The 22,406-nt window shown below is 47.8% G+C and overlaps 2 protein-coding genes across 3 annotated transcripts; one reads left to right on the plus strand and one right to left on the minus strand.

Annotated features, from left to right (window-relative positions):
* Positions 1 to 291: 291 nt before the first annotated feature.
* foxo4 (forkhead box O4) lies at positions 292 to 8,042 on the plus strand. The gene is made up of 3 exons (XM_060063080.1): positions 292 to 2,365; positions 2,638 to 4,224; positions 4,335 to 8,042. The coding sequence occupies exons 1-2, from the start codon at positions 1,934 to 1,936 to the stop codon at positions 4,183 to 4,185; spliced, it is 1,980 nt and encodes a 659-aa protein (XP_059919063.1). The 5' UTR covers positions 292 to 1,933; the 3' UTR covers positions 4,186 to 4,224; positions 4,335 to 8,042.
* On the minus strand, positions 5,216 to 21,992 carry sesn4 (sestrin 4). Of its 2 annotated transcripts, none has more exons than XM_060063083.1 (9): positions 21,765 to 21,992; positions 15,582 to 15,779; positions 14,365 to 14,547; positions 13,199 to 13,441; positions 12,539 to 12,653; positions 11,977 to 12,104; positions 11,347 to 11,513; positions 10,647 to 10,791; positions 5,216 to 10,052 (listed from the first exon to the last, which is right to left on the minus strand). In XM_060063083.1, exons 1-9 carry the CDS (start codon positions 21,828 to 21,830, stop codon positions 9,963 to 9,965), a joined length of 1,335 nt encoding a protein of 444 aa, XP_059919066.1. In that variant the 5' UTR covers positions 21,831 to 21,992; the 3' UTR covers positions 5,216 to 9,962. The 2 variants fall into 2 exon arrangements, with proteins under 2 accessions (XP_059919066.1, XP_059919067.1); XM_060063084.1 differs by lacking the exon at positions 21,765 to 21,992 and adding an exon at positions 17,668 to 17,919.
* Between the last annotated feature and the right edge of the window lie 414 nt (positions 21,993 to 22,406).

A 22,406-nucleotide genomic window follows, 5' to 3' on the forward strand; every position in this document is an offset into this window, starting at 1 on the left:
AAGCAGAAAGGTGTCATCGACTCAAGACAAGCGCGTCATCAGTTAAAGACACAGCTGCACACCGAGTCAAGCAAGGCCATTAAAATATATTGGAAACAGGCCAATAGATTATTATAAAGTATCAGTGTCTCAATTTGGGCCAAAGACGGAATAAAACACAATAGTGAACATTGTTTATCTTAATTTAGGTTAAACGTATTGGTAACAGCTAATCCTTACTTAAAATGCGATAAGTTGGTGGGTGTCTAAAGAAAACTGTTACATAATGTATTACTGCTCTGGCAACCTGTTTACGCTCGTACAGTCACATGACTGACTTCATTTCCCAACAGCCCAGGTTGCGCAGGCGCAGATTAGTTTGTCTGACAGTGGTAAACAGACGTCAGAAGGGAGTCTTCGCCTCGAGTAAAAACAAAACAAAACAAAACAAATCAAAAAGATGTTGGATGGATATGCCTTCGGAGATCGGAAATGACAGGAAGTCGTTGAAAACTCACTCGTCAGTGAACCTGAGTGCCAGAGAGGATTTACCGGATCGTTTTACAGACTTTTTTCACGGATTATAAACTCTGAAACTGCCGGATCTCCCCAGCTAGGTGGCTATCGGGCTGTTTTCAAAGGGCGGCGAGTTTGCCGACAGAAGACGTGGGACCTAAAAATCTCGGGAAACCTTGAGGAAGTCGACCCTGGCGTTTATTAAACGGTCCCGCGCTCCGAGAATCAGCATTGTTGGGCCGGGTCGGGGGATTGGCGTGTACCGTGAGCATCGTGTGCCGCGTCGCAGCGTCGACCAACATGGCAGATGGTGACATGCGCCTACCCACAATGTGTTGGAGCGTGCAGACCTGAACCCTCAAACTACGGACTTTACTACACACATATTTTTACTCAATATATATTTTTTTTGTATTTGTAGGACTTGCAAGGAACTTTTACGAATGATTTCCGTGTTATTTAACTGAGCTTGTGCGTTTGTAAAACTCTTATTTATCTGGCGACCCAGATGAATGTAGGCCATAGACGCGGTAAACAGCGTACATTTACTATTAGTAAATAGTCAGTTCCCTGCATTATTGAACAAATCTATTACACCCCATTTGAACGTGAACATCTGACTGGCATTTATATTCTAAGAAGGTGTGTTTGTGGATTTGATTCGGTTTTGGTGTCATTTCAGGAGCGAGAGGCGATTTTAGCGGGTGTTGCATAGACATCGCGTTGTTTACAACTGGAGAAGGAGGATCTCCGCTCCTCTGTAACGGTGATCTGTTGATATACCTTTGTTGATCGCATTGCTATACAGTAAAAGTATTTCTGGATATGTTTAAATACGTATCGTGCGATACATAATAATACTTGTAATAATTAATTAAATATAGCCACACGTGGTACGGAATAGTTTTGAAAGTGTTTCAATTAGTTTTATTTACACAAATTATCAGCATAAAATAAAAATAAATAAAACAAACACCGCGCATTAAATGTGTAGATCATGTTAATCGGGTGTGACAGATTTTAAACTCAGATTATTTCAGATATAGCATTTTAGTAACCGTAAATAATCTAACGGTAGAAGTGACATTTTTATTATAATTATTATGTGTTTTATCATAATTTTATTGTTTTGGTACAACTCTTTTCCTTTGTTCTTGTAATCAGACAAAGGAATTCTCATCTCAGCTCTATGAAACCCGAAGGTTTATGATAGTTACTATTAAGGAGATTATTTGGGTTCCCTAATCTCCAAACTCAGGATTAACAGAGGCTATTGGTGTATCCAGATTATTGCGTCTCTTTTCTGGGCCTACTGTTTACCCCCTAGGACTTGGAACATATTGTTTCAATACTCACAAGTTGTTGACTTTGCAACAATCGCATTTGGCCAATTGGAGTTCAACTATATTTATTTATTTTATATTGCTCACTCTTCACCATGGAAGACTCATCGGTAACCCCCATCGACCCAGATTTTGAACCTAAGAGCAGACCGAGGTCATGCACATGGCCGCTCCCGAGACCCGACATCTCAGCTGTCAAGCCAGAGGGGGCAGACGGCTCAGAGTCCGCTGCTGGAACCCCTCCCGCCGAGGAAGATAAACACGAGTCCCAGCCAATCACATCCGAGCCCGAGAAAGTCGCGGCCGCCGAGGGAGGTGTCGGGGTGGGGGTGGGCGGGGCGACACCCCGAAAAGGCTCATCCAGGCGCAACGCATGGGGCAACCAGTCGTACGCAGACCTCATCAGTCAGGCCATTGAAAACTCCCCCGAGAAGCGTCTCACGCTGGCACAGATCTACGACTGGATGGTGAAGACTGTGCCTTACTTCAAAGACAAAGGGGACAGCAACAGTTCTGCAGGATGGAAGGTGCGTATATATAAAGTATACTGTTTTGTTAAGAAGTAAAGTCTCTGGTGGAAATAAATATTTAGCCGTTTCAAGTACTGCACAAACACTTTGTATGAATATAAACTAGGTGGCGTGAGTCACAGACCGTAATGTTGTCCGAAATAAATAGAATTAGATCAGGTTTAGCTTCATGCCTTTGGTTTGGTAATCGATACACCCCCTAAATTCTGTGGTTGAAAAAAAAATCCGTTCGGAAGACCCTAGTGATTTAACATTTGTGTCCTCTCCAGAACTCCATCCGCCACAACCTCTCACTCCACAACAAGTTCCTGAAGGTGCACAACGAGTCCACGGGGAAGTCCTCCTGGTGGATGCTCAACCCGGAGGGCGGGAAGATGGGCAAGGCGCCGCGGCGTCGCGCCGCCTCCATGGACAACAGCAGCAAGCTGCTGAAGAGCCGCATGCGCGCCAAGCAGACCAAGAAGCTGGCGGGCGCGGCGGCCCTCGGGGGCGCGCCGGGGGCCCTGCAGGGCGAGGGCCCGGCGGGGTCCGGGGGCGGCGACAGCCCCAACTCCTCCCAGCAGTTCGGCAAGTGGGGGGTGAGCAGTGGCAGCCCGTCGTCCCGCGGCAGCCTGGACGAGCCCGACATCTGGACCAGCTTCCGGCCGCGCACCAGCTCCAACGCCAGCACGCTGAGCGGGCGGCTGTCGCCCATCGCGCCGGGCCAGGAGGAGGAGGAGGACCTGCCCGAGGAGGGGCTCCTGGGGGGGTACTCGAGCGGCGGCCTGCCCCAGACCCTCGCCGAGACCCTGATGGAGGAGCTGGACCTGATCGACGGCCTGACGCTGATGACGAGCCACGCGGGCGGCGGGGCCAGCCCCAGCCCGGCGCCGGCCGCCGCCCCGACCCCGCTGCCCTCGGCCTCCACCCTGCTGCCCCGCGGCGCCGGCTTCCACTCCTTCTGCCAGCTGCCGCAGAGCCCCGGCCACGCCAGCGCCGCGCAGCCCATCCCCTCCCCGCGCGGGGCCGGCAACACCAAGCCCGCAAACTTTGGCAACTCCCTCTTCAACCCCATGCCCAGCCCCGGGTCCCGCGGGTCGGGCCACTACGGGAGCCACGTGCCGTCCAGCCTGGAGGCCCTGCTCACCTCGGACTCCCCTCCCCCCGCGGACATCCTGATGACCCAGGTGGACCCCCTCGGGGCCGGGCCGGGGGGCCTGGGACTGATGGGTCTGGGCAGGCCCAAGCCCAACCAGCTTCTCCTGGGCAAAGGCCTGGAGCCCAACAGTGGGGGCCCTATGGGCCTGCAGGCCCAGCTACAGCCTCAGCACCACATCCACCAGCAACAACAATCACAGCAGCAGCAACAACAACACCAGCAACAACAACAACAACAACAACACCAGCAGCAACAACAACAACACCAGCATCAGCAGCAGCTTCTCTCTCAGATGGGTCGGGAGATGATCCTCTCTGGCATGGGCCAGGACCTTCCCCAGCTCTCCCCTCTAAAGGCGCAGCACAGCCCGGGGCCCGCCGGGGGACCCCACCACGGAGGGACCATGTCCTCCCTGGCCAGCCCCGGCGTGGGTCTGCAGGGTTTCGGACAGTTCGGCCCGCCCTCCTGCTTCCTGCCCAGCCAGGACCGGCTGCCCACCGACCTGGACATCGAGATGTTCACCGAGAACCTGGACTGCGACGTGGACTACATCATCAACAGCGACCTCATGGACGCGGAGGGCATCGACTTCAACTTTGACCCCATCATGCCGGGGGGCCAGGGCTACGGGGGCCCTGCCACCACGCAGAGCTCCTCCCACACATGGGTGCCCAGCTAAGCGGACCGCCCCTCCCCCCCCCGTTGCCACGACAGCCAGGTACGGCGTTCTCTCTCTCGGGCCAGCTTTGCCCAAACGTTTCTGTGGTTAACTTTGAACACATCCTTTTTTCTCTCTCCACTGCAACTGAAATGTCCTTTCCTCCTCAGGGAACGAAGCCCAATCACAAAGATGACCTCAAAACAAAACTCTACAAACTCAAGTGGTGCATTCCCCTCCATGTATGCAGATGCAGATCTGTTTTTCAAAAGCCGCTGTTTATTTTGGACGCAAAGACAAAAACCAGACCTCAACCACATCATGTGCCAAGACACAAGGGGGGGAGGGGGGGGGAGTTAGACTTCTATGCACAGCTTTTTATTATATAACCTGCAGACAGTACTTCTTCGACGATGTGACACCCAAGTATGTATAGCTTCAGGGCGGGAGGCGGGAGGCCGCACATGCAGCCTGAAAGAAACGGCCAGTTGACCTCACAGAACCACACTTTCAAGACCTATTTCTCTCACGTGAAATGCCGGGCCATGGAAAATTTAAAATAGGAAATAAATTAAATATGACGGATAAGGATTTGGAAACATTGCGAGCACTTCTGCAAACGCTGTCCTCAAAATAACCAATCTAGGGGGGGAGGGCTCTGAAGAGGGGAAAGTCTTTTCTGGAAAGCCGAGCGTTCGCCCTTGGGCTGCGCTCGGACCACCTGTACGAGCTGTGGTCACCGAGAGGTACGAAACGTGTGATTCTTGCTTTTGATTAGTTTTTTCTCACTGAAAATGTTGTGATTTGAACAAGTGGATATGATTTGCAGTTTGGGCTTTCTTGATTGTGTGTTCTAAGTGACACAGAAACCACAGAGGCGCAGTTTCACTAACAAAATGAAGAAATGTGTTTTTTAACTCATACCTGGGGCATTCAAGCGTAAATCTATGTTGGCAGCGTAATGGTAGAAAAGGTGTTATGTTTGTCTAAAAATGGCCTATGATTTTGTTTTAGATTTGTTTTCCGAGAGTTTGTGCATTTATTTAAGCACTTAACATTTCCTGTATTTCGTGAGACTCGTACACAGGGACCCTAGCAGACTGTTCCACTTAGAGCCTAAGTCCCGCCCCTTCCGCTGTCCCCAATTTCACCTTATTTTGGAAAAAATATCACAGTCAATGGCGTTATGACGTCACAAACACAACTTTTGGGTGTGTAGTCTTTCTCATTGCGTATTTTGTACTTCCGTCGTTCTACGAATTGAAAAAGATCAGCAAACGTGTAATTCATAACACAATTCAAACAGGATCAGACAATGATGAGTCTTTGGCCGTCGACTACAGGACACATTTCCACCGAAATGGGGGCCAGTGGACGGGGCTTGACTTGGGCTCTATGTTAGGTTCAACTCTTAAGAAAATGTGTAAAGGCGGTTAGGTTTGTTTTGTAGCCATTGTACATGTCACAGTATGCAGATTAATGAGACCTAATTAAGATCTCGAATGAAAACTTAAAAGATATTTTCTTGAAGGGTTGTCATATTTAAGTTTTCCTGGCATATTGTCTGTATCCCTTTAAATCGGGGATGATGATTTTTAATGTGAGATTATAATCTCACATATTAAGCTTTTGTTAAACAGTACTAATAGTCCTTTTGGATAAATTAATACTATGTGTGAAAACTATGAAAAACAGAATATATTTCACTATAGTTTTTAATATACAGTTTAGATGGACGTAATTAATTAAATGATATGAATATATTACTAATCAGAGGCAAAGGTTTTTTATATCCGGAGAAAGCATTTTCTGATAATTTTTAACGGTCATTTTCTACACTTATTTTTGTAAATGTTGAGATGCATGTAGATTTTAACCAAAGGAACACTAACATGTGCATGGCAGTTCAGGAGTGGGACACAGTAAACCTCAGCTAAGGCAGGCTTCGCTTAGTAGGCTATGCCTCCTTTAAGAAATGTCACCTTTACAATTAAAATGAAATCACACGTAGGTCTACCTGGCCATCGTTAGTTATCAATTGTATGCCTCAAAGTTCACGGCCTCTTGCCACTTCTAAAATTGAGTAAAACAAAAGAAATATGGCAAGAGTTTAACTTATGTCAGATGGTCATCTCACCGGAGACGCGATGCAACGATTCACTCTCAGGAACCGAATCCTGTGCACTGGACTGCTCAGAGATAATCACAGGATTATTAAAGTATTTATTTTACATTGTGGGACTTTTGAATGTTCCAAACAACTGGAAAAGCAACCGCTCTTATTTTGCTCACTTTCTGGGGCCCTATGTGATTTTTAATTGACACACACAAAAAGTTTATCTGAAATTAATTTTAGATTATGAAGTTGTACTTTGATATACAAAGAGCTCACTAAGCAATGTACACAGAGACTATCCCTTAATGTTTGACTGCCAACATTGAACACTACAGCATGTAGCTAGCAAGATTAACTTGTATAATTTCTTTGTTACCCCACCTAATCTTTGTGCATTGTGTTAGCCTTAACGTTTGTATTTAACTTGTGCATAACCGGTGAAGGTAATTTCATGTCAACTCTTTGTTTGCTTTGTTTTTTTATGTTTGTTTATCGGAATTTTCACCAGAAAGTTATCCCTTTTTCCTTCTATAGTCATACAATTTCTATATTCATACATTTTCAGTAGCTATGTCAATATGTTAGAATCAATTTTTCATTTTTTTGACTCTTCTTGAACTGGTGCTAGAGGTCATTGATTGTTTCACTGGGTGCATATTTACATCTAATCAGGGCCTGTACGTAATCAGTGTATAATACAAGGACCGTATTGCCCTGAAAGTGAGCCTACAACAAACATTGCTTTTTCCGTGTATGTACATTACCAAAATATAAAAGAAAATGGGCTATTCCCACAATGATCAATTATTGGTTAAGGGGAGGGTATATATATATAAATATCTAAAAATATTTTTGGACTAGCTAAAATACATGCTCTTAAGAACCAGTTGTTTTCGGTTATAAACTACTGTGTATATATATAAAAAATGCAGCCATTAAAAATCTAATTGATATCTGGAATTAGCAGTATTTGGTAAACTATAGGCAATTCACCCCGCTGCTGGCTCCTTATAACCCCAACGATGGTGGTTTTTCCTTTGTAATTCCCTCTCCAATTAAAGTTTATTTTCCCCTTTGGTTTACTCTTAACCTTGTTATATTGTAGCCCTTAGTATGTTTTATTAACTGAAATTGCCCCATTTGATGCAGTATTTTAGCATTTGGATCAGGTTCATCATATTTTCCAATTGGCGACTTTGGGCCTGGGTTGCCAACGTTTATTATTATAAATAATTAGATTTTCTATTCTGCTCCCCAAACTATCTTTTCACTTTGTTATCCTCATACAATTTAAGTTAACAGCTCTGACCTTTGGAAAATAAATATTTTTTTAATCCATTTGGGCAAATGCATTTTTGGTTTGTACTTTAGTTGACTTACCAGTTGAAATCCATCATGGTTGATATGATGATGGCAGACGCCATGGACACCGGCAGGTGGATACAGAGCAGCTACGCCTGTCTGCCGTTAGAGGGCGCTGTTAAATAATGATGCACGTGGTGTTGCATTTCGTGTGGGTCACTGTCAGTCAAATATCAAATCAGCCATTAACTGTTATCGTCATGAAAGTGGATACATAGAAAATATCTAAACAACACGGTACTTTCACACGACTGTCAGGAATTTACTTTTGTTATCGTTTTTCAATAATTTTCTAAAAAGGTATGAAGAGATAACTTGAATAAAACACACATTTGTTTCATATAACATCTTTATAGAAAACATGTCAAGTTTAAAATAAAAAACTTTTTTTGTCTTTTCACTTGTTCATCATTGCTTTGAGTTTCATTTACTGAACAACTGTAACATCCATCTGTGTCGTAGGCTCTTTGTGTCACTGGGAGATTGTAAGTGTCTGTCACAAACGTGTGTGTATACCGTCTTAACAATGTAAGGAAAAGGCATCCTCCAACATTAATCAAGGTCTATGGTTCTTGGAAGCAGTTCCCATCAAGACAGTGCCACCAGTAGTTCCAGGTGGTGGCTCCAGTACCTTGTAAACCACCAGCGATGGCAGTTGTATGATGAAAAAGCTTGTATTCGGCCCCTGAAGCGGTTAAAATCCTTCTGTCGCTCACCACTTCAGATTAGCCTGAAGGCACCTGGGTTGCAGCGCGTTGGCATTTCTCGATATGCTAGGTGAGGATTCAGCAAAACAAGCAGGATTTAGCAGCAAACCCGGAAAGAATAGAACAATCCTATTCCAACATGTATGTCACTCCAACATTTGTAAAAAAAAAAAGAAAAGAAAAAACCTACAAAACAATGAGAATACTTTGAGTTTTAGTTTGCACATAGTCTGCTTGGAAAAAAGTAGAGAATGATTTGATTAGAAACCGTTTATAAAAACAGCTCACCAAATACAAAGTCTGCAATAGCTGTCAACTTAAAAGTTGTCAATTAGTAGTAACCAATGCAGATGTTTAATTTTCTAACAGAAGTATATTCAGTGATGACCGGAGGTTTACTCGATGTTGAGTTGCAGTTTCTTTTTAAACACTATGGAGACGAAATACTCCTTCATTTGACAACTGCCCAAGTGTGACTTCATTACAACAGACACTAATATCTCAGCTTATTCATCTCAATACCACAGAGGGTATCTTCTCCGTTTAAAAATAGTACTGTAAAATTGTGCAGTACCGTGTAAAACAGCCGAGTGGTTGAACTGGGCTTAGTTGGTGGTTTAATAAATCAGCTATCAAATTTTCTTAAGAGAAGGACGATAACTGCAAGTTGTTTTGAAGGATAAAATCGACCAATTGGATGCGTCTTACAGTGAATGGCTGTGAGAACCGCAAGCCAGGGGGGTAGTTTCTACAGTTTCATTTCATCATAAATATATAAAGTTAAAAAAGTGCTTATTTAAAGAAACTATAGTGAATTGATATCATTCACCAGTGTCACTTTTGGCATTTGTTCCTGGCCAGTATTTGTGTCGCCGAAAAAAAAGGGTATGAATATACCCTTTTTGTACCACCTGCGACCCTGGCGTGGATTGTCAACATAACCAACCAGGTCTCTGGACATTCATCGATTCATACAGAAAGTTGTGGACATTTTTGCTTAGTTATTTTCTTTTCCCTTTGGAAAAAAAAAGAAAGTTCATAAAAAAGGGCTGATAGCCAAAGACAAGTGGCTATCGGCCATTGCTATAAATATAATTAAGCACACTTCGCTTTTTCGCTTTCACAATGTTTCGAACACGAAGATATGAGTTAAAATGAAAACTACCATCCATTATAATTGCACATAACCTTTTTTTTTTTTTTTTTTCTCTGAGAACGGCGACATTTGAAAACGAGGGAGTTTGACGCGGCCCACAGCCGACTGTCCTCTACGGGACATCCCGTACCCATCGTTTGGGAGGAGTGAGAGAGAGAGGGGCGGGCGGCTTAAGAACAATGTTCCGCTTTGCTTTGGCAAAAAAGTGGACGCCATGGAGCTTTCCTGCTATTTTTTAAAAACAGCATTTAAACCGCAGGGCCCCAAAGGACCGCCCAGTCCGCAGGGGACAGTGACCTCACGTACTTCAGTATCCTTCCCCTCTGCTCCTCAACCCCCGACGTTCTCTTCGAGACCTCCATGACCGCCGTCTCCTTCCTCCGTTCCTCCAAGGCTCTCGTCTCCACGTCTCTCTGCGCAGTGTGGCCGGTTCGACTCCCCGCCTGCCGGACTGCTCTTAGGCGATCATGTACTGAGTGATGGCTCTCAGCGCGTAGAGGAGCTCCGCCTGGAGCCGGGCCTCCATGATGAGCAGGTTCACATGTATCTGAGGACCAGGGACACAACCAGGAAACTGTTATCACTGTTATTATACCCATTTGTGAAAAAAACGTTTTCTCAACGCACATGGTTGTTGTTAAAAAGCATATTTTTACTTAAAACAAATAGCACAACCGTCGAGTCACTTGCACAACTCAAGCCTCCCTCCAGTCTAAAACTCTGGCCCTCTTAAGGAGCACCAGAATGGGTGTGGCTCAATTAGCCTATGAGCCACAACTGCAGAGTCTGCAGACTATTACGGCTAACAGCCAGACAGGAATATGTGCATCTTTTAAAACATGGTTTAAAACAGTGAAGATGCCATTCACATATTCCCACCATTTTATTGAACATGTATCCGAGGACAGGAGACACAACCAGAAAACTATGATTATTATTATTACACCCATTATAGTGAACTTCTATCAGAGGATAAGAGATGGACCAGAATATGACTATTATTATCACCGTTATGATACCCATTATAGTGAACATGGATCTGAGGACCGGAGATGGACCAGAACTACCACCAATGTTATTATATGACTGTTTAGCACCCTCTTGCAGAGCTATTCGTGTGTGACGGGCGGGGGGCTCTTACTCGTTCAGAGGGTTTGAGGGGCGCCCAGGGCAGGGGGCACACGGGGTCCTTGGTGTCGTCGGGGAAACAGGCCACCGCCTTGATGTACAGCTGCATGTCGCTCTCCAGCAGCTGGTTCACCTCCCCGTAGTCATAGTCGTCATACCTGGGACACACACACACACACACACACACACACACACACACACACACACACACACACACACACACACACACACACACACACACACACACACACACACACACACACACACACACACACACACACACACACACTATTAGACTTAGGAATACGATTGGCTGATGCATGCCTCAAAGAGGAATAACAATTCACATTGAAGTGGGTCTGAGTGTTCCAACTCCCAGCCAAAAGGTACAGAGGTCTATTCCCGATGTTCAATGTCCACAGCCTAAAGGCTTAGTCATGGTTCCACATTAACGCAACGCAAGGGGGTTTAGAACCAAAACAGGTTCACGACTGTGTCTTTTTCAACTGTGCTGCGGGCGACGTGGGATCATAACCTCAGCGTTTACCTTTCACCGGATGCCCAACGCCCTTCCTGCACCATAATGACATGCATCTGTATTCACTAAGTCTCGTTGCGTCCCTACTACATAAATAGCCAGCAGTGATGAGGACTACATTGGTCACTGAGGGCGGCGGCGGCGGGTGGTGGCGGGTGGTGGCGGCGGCGCTCACCGTATGCCCAGGACGCAGTGGATGTGGTTCCAGATGGCTCGCTTCAGGTCGGGGCTGTGAGAGGAGGGCAGGGCCGCCACGCTGCGGAACCGGTCGTCCAGCAGGTGGCCGATGTCCGAGTACAACCGGTTGACCAATGAGAAGCCGTGGTCCTCCCACGAGTAGTCCTGCAGAGAGGGGGGGGGGGGGGACCCCACAGCATTAAGGCCATCGTCCCGGAGACACCGTTCACCAACACACAGTGGAGGTAATACCCAACCAGAGCACTGCACTGGCCTCGTTAGGAACAGGCTGTATCTTAGAAGATTAAGAATTTAACTAATGAGATCCGCCCAAAGGACGGAGCCTGTGTGATGACGCCTTTAAGCCACCGTAAAAAAAAAAACACTGCTTAGAGTCGAATAGTTCTGGGAGGAGGAGGAGGAGGGGGGGCTTGGATGGGTGGACATATGAGACACCCGACCCATACATAGACACACACACACACACACACACACACACACACATACTGACAACAGCAGCTGCCTGGCGGACGGCCACCAGCCCGCGTGCTTACGTCCCCCCCCGTCCCTACGTCCTCACGTCTGTACGTCCTCACGTCTGTACGTCCTCACGTCTGTACGTCCTCACCTGGACCCTGAACACCTGGAAGTGGTCCTCGTGGCGCCGGGTGAACTCCTGGTAGCAGAAGTCGGGGTCGCTGATGAAGCGCGAGGGCTCCGCCAGGTACACCGCCGCCTCCTCGTCCTCCTCCAGCTCTACAGACACACGGGGCCCAGGGCAGGGGAGAGGGGCGGTGAAGACACGCGCCGGCTGGGGACAGACTGCCCTCAAGGCTGACCTACATCGAGGTCCCCGGGGGGAATGCATGCATAGTTCCCCAGCATAGGGTGTCTGTCTGTCTGTCTGTCTGTCTGTCTATGCGTGTGTATACATGTCTGGGTCTGAATGCATCTGGGGACGTGTTTGATGGCTCTGCACGTACACATACAAATGTTTTTATAATTTATCTATAGACGTGTTTATATTATGTTTGTTATTGAAAGTTTTAATCTCAGGATAAAACCCCTTGAGATGAACCATCTCATTTTTCAAGGGGTTCCTTGAAAAGGGACAATTTCTGAATGTGTGCATACCAGTTTCAGAGAGATAGAGATATGTGAGAGAGGAGAGAGATAGAGAGTGTACGTACCCGTTTGTTGGATTGTGTGTGCATGCAGGAGGCGCTCCTCTCGTTTCTCCCGCTCCTCCTGAGACTTCTGAATCCTCTCCTTTAAAAACACCATCTCACAGCTTGAGTCCAGGGCCTGGGGGGGGGGAGAAAAAGAGAGAGAGAGAGAAAGAGAGAAAGAGAAAGAGAAAGAGAAAGAGAAAGAGAAAGAGAAAGAGAGAGAGAGAGAGAGAGAGAGAGAGACAAACGGGAAGAGATATTCAGTAAAAATGCACACAAATAAAACCTTGTTCTGCACCAGTCTTTCCTCTTCGAACCATCGTCCCAAGAGTTTACAAACTGAGAGACGAAGTAGCTGGACCCAATTCATTCACATTTAAATTGCAGGCATTTAACCGCTTTTATCCAAGCGACAACCGTTCATACACACATCCACACACGGACGGCGGCGTCAACCATGCAAGGCGACAGCCGGCTCGTCGGGAGCAGTTAGGGCTAGGGGTCTTGCTCATGGACCCCTGGACACTCAGCTAGGAGGAGCTGGCGGTCGGACTAGCGACGCTCCTGTTTTAAGTCACTCATTCACTTTGACTACCACGCTGCCGCCTCTCAATCCAAAAGGCCACCGTGGACGAACGCCACGCCCCCGGGCCTCGCATGAAGGGAAAAGTGGGGGGTTACCCGTCGCTGTGCGGCGTCAGGCACGTTGGCGTTGCCGTTGGCGACGTCACAGGGGCAGGAGGCCGCCGGCGGCGGCGGGGTGCCGTTGGGGGACTTGGGCAGCGGGGAGAGGTCGCACACGCCGCCGCCGTCGGCGGCCGAGCCGAACACGAAGCTGCAGAGGGAGTGGCAGTGGGCCAGCAGCACCACGGCCTGCACCAGCTCGGCCAGGGACCAGCACTGCTCGCCCGTCTTCAGCAGGGTCTGAGAGGGGGCGGCAGAGGGGGGGGGGGGGGGGGGTCAACACCTGGACACTGGGGTTGCCGCGGTGTGGACATTTTCATACCGAGTAAAACGCTCGTGTCAACACCGGTATTACTGGTATAAACGGTATTAACTTTGAAATATAGGTCAACCGCCATCTTCTCCGTCAACTCTCCTCTCACACTCGGTGACAGCGCGCCAATTCTCGGCGTCTTATAACGTTCTATATACAATAGTATAATATAATTTTATGTATCATAATATCACGGCCAAAAGCTCTGTGCGCCTCCGGATGGCCGTAGCGCGGGGAGCTCACGTAGGGATTGGGCTCCGCGGGGTTTGTTTACCGGCGTTGCTATGGTTACCGGTCTTGTAAGGAAGCACGTCAATTCTCGGCGCGACAATTCTCCCGCACAGAGCAGAACTGTGGCCTATTCTACACATTTTAATTTTCTTAATTATAATTATATTATTCAATTTTACTGAATTTGTTTTTTGTTACAAAAAAAAAAAAAAAAAAAACTTGGTGTTGCCGGTTGCCAGAATAAAGACCAGCTAGTAAAAAAATTATTGTTTAAAGCCAGTATTGGCAATATTCACGCATCACTGAACAAGTAATGAGATAAGAGGACAAATATGGACACATGTTGGGGGGGGGGGGGGAGATAATCATATTTTCATTCAGACATTCAAATAAGATGTAAAACGTAAAATACAAATGAGTGATCGGGTGGCCGTCTGTCTATGCGTGCGTTTCCATATCTGGATCTGGGAACATGTTCTATAGGTATGCATGGTTTTCAATTTCCATAGCTATCCATAGCGACTACTACGAAGCGCCCTGCCGTTCTCGGACCGTGGCTTCCAGGATGTCAGCCAGGCGGGTTAAGACCCCATGGTGGGGGGGGGGGGGGGGGCCGTACCTGGATGTGTGAGCAGGCGACGAGCCAGGGCTGGTGGGCCAGCACCTTGTTGATGTGGTCCAGCAGTCGGAGTTTGGGGGGCGCCGCCTCGAGGCCCTGTAGCCAGACCGGGTCCCCGCCCACCCGGAGGAAGTGGGCGGAGTGCAGGGACACCAGGTAGCTGCAGTGGTGCCGCGCTGCCGCCTGCCGAGGACAGAGAGCACCCGGTCAGGGGGAGAGAACCCCGTCAGGGGGGGGGAGAACCCGGTCAGGGGGGGGGGGGGGGAGAACCCGGTCAGGGGGGGGGGGGGGGGGGAGAACCCGGTCAGGGGGGGGGGGGGGAGAACCCGGTCAGGGGGGCGGGGGGGGGAGAACCCGGTCAGGGGGGGGGGGGGGGGGGAGAACCCGGTCAGGGGGGGGGGGGGGAGAACCCGGTCAGGGGGGCGGGGGGAGAACCCGGTCAGGGGGGCGGGGGGAGAACCCGGTCAGGGGGGGGGGGAGAACCCGGTCAGGGGGGGGGGGGAGAACCCGGTCAGGGGGGGGGGGGAGAACCCGGTCAGGGGGGGGGGGGAGAACCCGGTCAGGGGGGGAGAACCCGGTCAGGGGGAGAGAACCCGGTCAGGGGGGGAGAACCCGGTCAGGGGGGGAGAACCCGGTCAGGGGGGGAGAACCCGGTCAGGGGGAGAGAACCCGGTCAGGGGGAGAGAACCCGGTCAGGGGGGGAGAACCCGGTCAGGGGGGGAGAACCCGGTCAGGGGGGGAGAACCCGGTCAGGGGGAGACGTTAGGACGACAGCACCGGAGAACCCTGAGGAGGTGATTAACTTGTTGTTTAAATCTTGTCTGGTGCACCCCTTTTTAACAGTCCATCACAAACCGTACGAAATCAATGACGTCACAACCTCCTTCTAATTGGGCCGTCATCAGCAACGCCGACGTCGTTGGACTTTTTAAACGACAGCAAAAAACACAAATGTGTGATCGACAGACGTGACGGACCCTGTATCGGTGACTCTATACTAACTACTATAAATATAGAATAATATAAATATGCTAATTGTCATACGGCAGAAAAAAATAAAAACATCGTCTAATTCTAAAACCAGTTCGAAATGAAAACTCAACACAGACCCCCCCACCCCCCCACACCCAACGCCATCACATGGACGACTACATCTCCACCCCCCCCCCCCCCCCCCCCCCCCCCCAACAGTGCGAGCGTGCATCAGCTCCACCCACCATGATGGCGATGTAGTGGCGGCAGGGCAGCGGCAGCGGGCCGTCCATGTGCAGGATGTAGTGCTGCGAGCGCAGGAAGCTCTCCAGGTACTGCGGGTGCGAGGCCATGTGGTGGGACACAGCGTCCACGCTGCCCCTGCTGATCAGAGCCTGCATGAACAGCAGGGAGGCCCGCTCCTTCTCTGTGTTCACCATCACCTGAGGGCCCCGGGGAGAGACAGAGAGAGACAGAGAGACAGAGAGACAGAGAGACAGAGAGAGAGAGAGACAGAGAGAGAGAGAAGGGTCAGTCGTCAACATAGCAGTCGGTGGAAGATAAGTCTTGAATGCATAGCCTCGTGAAGCCAGCCTAAAGCTCCCAGGCTGTACTCCGGTTTGGCCCCGAGCCAGCCGCCCCCACACACACACACACACACACACACACACACCGTGGCCAATATTAATAACAGAGCAAGGCCTGAAAAGATTCAGGAGAATCTTGTGGTGTCCGCAGGGGAAACCGAGCTCAGTTCATTCAACGCGTTGGCACCCATGAACTATGGAAGCCATTTGACACCATGCGGCTAAAGTTCAGACCCGATTCAATACCGTGCACGGTCCTCTCCTTAAAGCGCCCCCATCGACTCCGGCGCAGGCGGTGTGCACTGAACAGAGGGGTCTCTCGCGTCTTCACTCCACCGTTGAGAGGTGGTGCTCGATACGCGGGAGAGGAGGGAGTGGAGCTGGAAGGAATGTCTCACATGATCCTATTACCCAGCTGGGGGGGGGGGGGGGGGACACGGGCCTCGGCAGGAGGTCCTGCGTGGCACCCCGGCCCCGACTCACACTGGGTGCAGCAGGGACTGACGAGCATGGGAAGTATTTACCAGGGTTGCCCTTTAAGGGAGCAACCACCTGGTTGGTGCAATGAAAATCCGCTCTTGGTTTTAACCTGCACATGTAGTAAAAGGTTCATAAAATGTCCAGTTACTGCAGTTACATACTGCAGTCGTCATAACCAAAACGTTACAGCGTTTGCCACTGACCTCAAAGTTACTCACTGGTTCCTCCTTGTGGTGGATAGGACCAGTAAGCGTGTAACACACACACACACACACACACACACACACACACACAGGATTTGTTGGTCTGTTGGTCTTTGTTGGAATACAGCCAACTGCGAAAGTTGACTCAAGTGTAAGTCCCATTATCATTGAAACACTTGTGATCAACAAGCAGATATGCAGACAGGAGAGAGAGATTTCTCTGTGTATAGCGGTGGCCAAAGAAAATATACATTCCCATTTCTTTCTCCCCAAGCAAAAACCACAGATTTGGGGGCATTTTGATTGCTTTTTGTTCTGCTTTCTGTGTGTAGCAGGGTTGGGAACTTCTAATAGGGGGGATGCCAAATATTTTACGCCCTAAAAATTGGAGTGCCGTAAAGAAAAAAAAAAGAAAGATAAATAAAGAACTTTTGAGGTTCCTCATTTGAGAAGGGGATTTACATACAGAGAGGAACCGTGCAGCGGGGAGAAACAGAACAGAAAGGAGGAGGCCCCGAAAAGAAAGAAAGAAAGAAAAAGAGAGAGCGAGAGCGAGAGAGAGAAGGGGCCCCTCCGCGGAGCCCGGGGGCCAAGGGAAACGGAGACCCACGCAGAGAGGGAAGCCCGTCCGTCCACCCTCATAGACACAGCCATTTATGAGCCTTCTTCTCCTCCTCACTCCGGCACACAGAGGCCCCTGGAGGCGGAGCCGGGGAGCGGCAGCAGAAACACGGCCGGGGCCAACAAGGGGCCCCCGCCGGAACCAGGAACCAGGTTTCCCTTTAAGTGAAACCTGAGCGTCCAGGACGGGGCCCCCCGTGGACGACGTCGAGCTGATGACCGGCGCTTGGACCCTCTGTGACGCTGGCAGGGCTTCGCTCTCTGTTGGCCGCGCACACTGCTATCTAGGTTTATTAAGCTGCCTCTCATTACCAACAGGGGGTCCTTATGTCCCAGACGGACATCCATATTTTGCTGGCATGACAAGGCAATACGGGGGGGGGGGGGTTATGGAGCCCTCTCTGAGGAGCAACGAGGCATCCAGCGCCATGTTTACTCACTCGGCCCGACTTAGCTTCCATGCGGTATGTCGTCCCTCGTGTCCTCACGCTGGCCGGGCCGCAGGGTCCACCCCCAGACCGAGGTGGTACCCAGAACAGAATCGTGTACAAACAAACGCGACCATTGCACTACTTGGGGCTGAAAATGTAATTCCATTCCAAGGGTAGCTAAAACAACTTGGTGGTCAAGCGTGTGTGTGTGTGTTTGAGAGAGGGGAGGCTCTGTATTTGAGTGACCCACTTTCACCCCCGCCCCCCCCAAACACCCCCCAAAGTATGGCAACTGCTCCGGATAGGGCGTATAGCACACAGGTGTGTACACCCCTTCACGCAAATAGTAGCCGCGGTTAGCCTAGCTGTCTTAAAATTTTATTTTCAATAGTGAAATGAAAGATAACTAATTAAAGTGACATCTGTAGAGAAGCCAAAAGCCTGCCAATAACATTTACATTTAGGGAATTCAGCGGACACTTTTATCCAAAGCGAATTATAAAGGAGTACATTTGTTAGAAGAAAGAGAAACAACAATATATATCGATGTTGTTATAGTAAAGATGTTCATAGAAACAAGTGCCAAGCACTTACAATTGCTAGGTTAACCCATTCCCTGTATAACAAAAGGTATCTAGGATAAGAAGAACGACAATATAACATTCTGATAGAGAAAATAGGACATGGTTGTCAGTTAGTTTGGCTAAAACTGATCTTATTCCTCGGGAAGATCCCCTGAGGTTCCAATCTCTACAGTACTATTGAGCCAGACCTACAGGAAGGTGATATCGTGTGGCGAGTCCAACTCAACAGATATTCCATGCTGGTCTGACAGTCATCCACAGATTCAGCTGTCTTTGACAGATTCCGAATCAGCTGTCATGTTACTCAGCAACATAAAATCATATTCAAGCCCAACACTAACCATTTTAATAACGCATATTGTTGGGAGTAAAGCTCAGGTAACAACAGTACAGTTGGAACCAATATAAAGAGAAAACTCATTCAAAATGGGAGATTACTTACAGTTGGTTGGTGAAGGAAAAAAAGTTTCCTGTAGCCGCGTGCCAGCCTGCAAGTTTGTCTAGACACGAGAACTGATGTCAAAATCCAGAATCGAAACAGGAACTACAGTGAGATACAGCAGCCCTGCCCCAGGAAATGACACCATCTCCCAGTCTTAATAATCTGCTGACAATTCTCCATAACAGCTCACGTATGCGTCACACTGGATGGGTCATGCAAATCAATATCACAGATCCATGCATTTGCCTACTTGTGCCTGCAAAGATGATTCAAAATACTTTAAACCATCATCGATAATGAACAGCCTAAATTAAAAAAGGATTAATTTTACGACTGCAGTCCTTTAAACCAGAATTTTTTTTTGGTTTTAATCATGCCCAAAAAGGGAAGAGCAAAAAACGAAAACCACAGCAGAGTGATATAATGCAGCAACATAAACAGACCCATGCATCTGACCACAGGCCGACCACAGGCCAACCACTGCCACAGCCCCGTCCGAAATAGTTGGTATGCCCCCAGACTAGATACCCTAGGTGTTGCCAGAGTGCAGCTGAGACTGAGTAGACAGCCTCCAATCAACACAGAAGGCAAGTGGCTTAAAGCAGCCTTCAGGGCATCTGGCCACAAGGTCCCGGTGGCTGGTAGCCAATGCACTTTCTAAAACAACATACTATCAGTAGCCATGACACCACCTTGCACAGGTGTTTTTTCAGGACAATACTCCTTTGTACTCCATGTGCAAATAGTCCCTTTAGCATACAGCTATCATGGGTCATAGGGAGACCAATGGACACATATTACGTGATGCACATTAAAAATGCATGTAGCCAAAGCAGAATAGGAAAAGTCTAATTGTGTGCAGGTTGGAAATTGATTAAAATAAAACATAAAACTCTGGCTGAGGCCTTGAGTTTCCTAGGTGGCATCATTTGAGATTCAAAACAAGGCATACACAGAGCAACAAGGTCATTTGTATTTAGATCTAGGAAAATGAACAGAACAACAAAAAGAGGCTTCACCGAGCGGGTGGTATAGACAAGTGAAAACTGGGCTTTGTTAACGTGCATGTGCAAACCCAAAACGGATAAGATACCCACACTACAGCACTAAGATCAAAAATAGAGAACAAAGAATGGAAAAATGATGCCAGTAGTCTTTCAAGGGTGAATGTGTCAGCTGTGAGGGGAGGGGGGGGGGGGGAAGTGGAGGGAGTAAGGGGCTGGAAGGGGGTGTGTCAGGGGCTGCAGGCAGGCGGTGGTGCTGGTGGTGGGGAGGGGGAGGCTTTTGGGGGGGCTGCAGATAAAAGCGAAGGATATTCAATCTGCATTCCGAATGAGCCTGAAGTGGGCTTATCATGTGCCTGAGACCTAGCGGCTGTAGTCTGAACCATTGCATCCGTCTATAACATGGCCTGCTCTTTCTGGGCCCCGTAACCCAAACTAAAAGATACAAATGCAAAACAACCCGCTGCAGAATCAAGACCTCCATAACCGCCCTCCCGTCCTTCTCCTCCTATCCAAAAGAGAAATGGGGGAGGGCTTATGGCTTCTTGGTAGGACAACAGACACTACCAAGACAAACAAGTCGCTATGGCTAACATGATCCAGCTACCGAGGCAAACCCACATGCATGCATGAATCACACACAAAGCAGGCCGAGCAGGAAGAAAAAGGGCCATATTGAGATGTGCGCACATTGGACTTTGTATGTGTTGTTCCACCAGAGGAATGCTAAATTCATAATTTTTTGTAAGAGAGGTAGGGTTTGTGGAAATTAACAGTACACATGTATGTCCAAGCAGATTATGTTAAAAAGGACCTGCTCAGTGATATTCATTTTGCACCTGGACAAATGCTCCATTTTAGCCTGACTGTCTCATGTAGGCCAGCCTAATGCAAGAATCCATGTTATACGGTCTATGCTAATCAGATACAGGCATGCAATCAAGACATCAAGACATATTTGAATGCATGGCTGTTCAAATTATTTTTTTCTTGTTGATCAATTTCTAGATTCTTAGCTGCAGCAAACATGCCTTTGATTGTACTTGGAACGGCGCCCCCTGTCTATTGCAAAAAACATAGCACTGCCGAAGAGAAAAACAAGTTTGATTGGCAGTCCAATGCACCCAACATAACAGCACAATAGAATCTTTTAGATAGAAGGAAATGGTGAAGGGATGCTTCGAACGTTTGCCTCTCTATTAGTTATGTTAGCTCTTGGGCATAAATAACCCAGAGGAATATCATCTAGCCAGGAAAACCCGCATTAATTCGTAGTTATGTTACATGATAGACTTTTCTTTCCCTGCTCAAATCTAAGGATGATGTCATTACTTCTTGTGTTTTCAAGCATTGAGAATGTAACATTGACTGTGAATAATAGATTCCTACCAGTTGTATTCTAACAACATACACATTAGTTATCAGAGAAACAATAAAAAGATGCACAATTTATTTTGATGCAAAACATCATTGAACCATGCACAAGTGTGCTCATTCAAAGATCGGTTAGAAAACCGCAAATGCAGATAAACTGCATTTCAGTGAGACTGCAAGTGAAGATATTTTGCCAGATCAAACCTGGCAGAATTCATACATGGTTTAAATGTTGCTTGTACCGATTTGGACTCAAATGACAAAATCACTTGAGTAATTTGCAAACATTGGGCTTTCTAGGCATTTTTGTAGTCGTACACAATTACAATTGATCTATTTCTCCGGTATATTGAAAATAAATGTTGGATATAACAATAAGTCCGATAACCCGTAAGCTAAGTGAGGATGGATAGGTGAAAAGTTTCTGTAGGCTAGGCTTGTTCACTTGCTACTGCAAACCCTGGTAGCTAGCATTATATTTTAAAAGTTAAAACAAAGGGGATCGTCGCTTTTTCATATTTTATTAGACAACGAAAACAATAGCCCACGACAACGAAAAGGCTTAGATGATGGTATTGTAGTGCAAAGGAAACATTTGCCAAAGTAAATGAATGAACGCCAGTATAGACCTCTATTGTAGCGACTAGCCTTAGCTACTACTAGCACCATTATGTTGAAGTCATTTAACTCGGGCAAGTGTACCTGTTTTTGAACTCGCTGGCCCTGGCTTCTGAGGGGGTACTCCATTTTATTCGCACAGATGATCATTTTCCAAAAAGTGTTCTAGTTCATGGATGCGGCTCTGTCTTTCTTGGACTCTCCCAAGCAGGCTAACAAAAGACAGTTCCCTCTCGCTGAGAACTTGTCTGTGCATCTACTGGTGAAGGCAGAAAACCTTCCCAGCCGTGCTGACAGCTCCAGTAACAGTGTGACCAATCACAATGCAGGAGGCGGAGCTACTTGACAGCTCCAGTAACAGTAAGACCAATCAGAGCACAGGAGGCGGAAGCTACTTGACAGAGGGTTATCTAAATGCTAATGAACATGCAAACAACAGACCCAACTACAGAAGCAAAGCTAGTCAACACCGTCGCCAACAGGCTTCAGATTAGGGAGATTCTGAAGGATAGCCTTATTATGAAAGTTGACAAGTGGTTTAATGTAGGATTAGTTCCCCTTTTGAAGGTCAGCTATAGGGCTAAATATATTTCAGGTGGTTGCCTACCATAACAGACTAATATTAACTGAATCAGAGGGACATGAGGAGGTCATATTGATCAAAAGCAACTACTAAGGCAGTTGGAGCCCAGTATACAGTTGACAGAATTGTGAATACACTAATGG

Source organism: Gadus macrocephalus, chromosome 10 (assembly GCF_031168955.1).
Source record: "Gadus macrocephalus chromosome 10, ASM3116895v1".
NCBI lineage: Eukaryota > Metazoa > Chordata > Actinopteri > Gadiformes > Gadidae > Gadus > Gadus macrocephalus.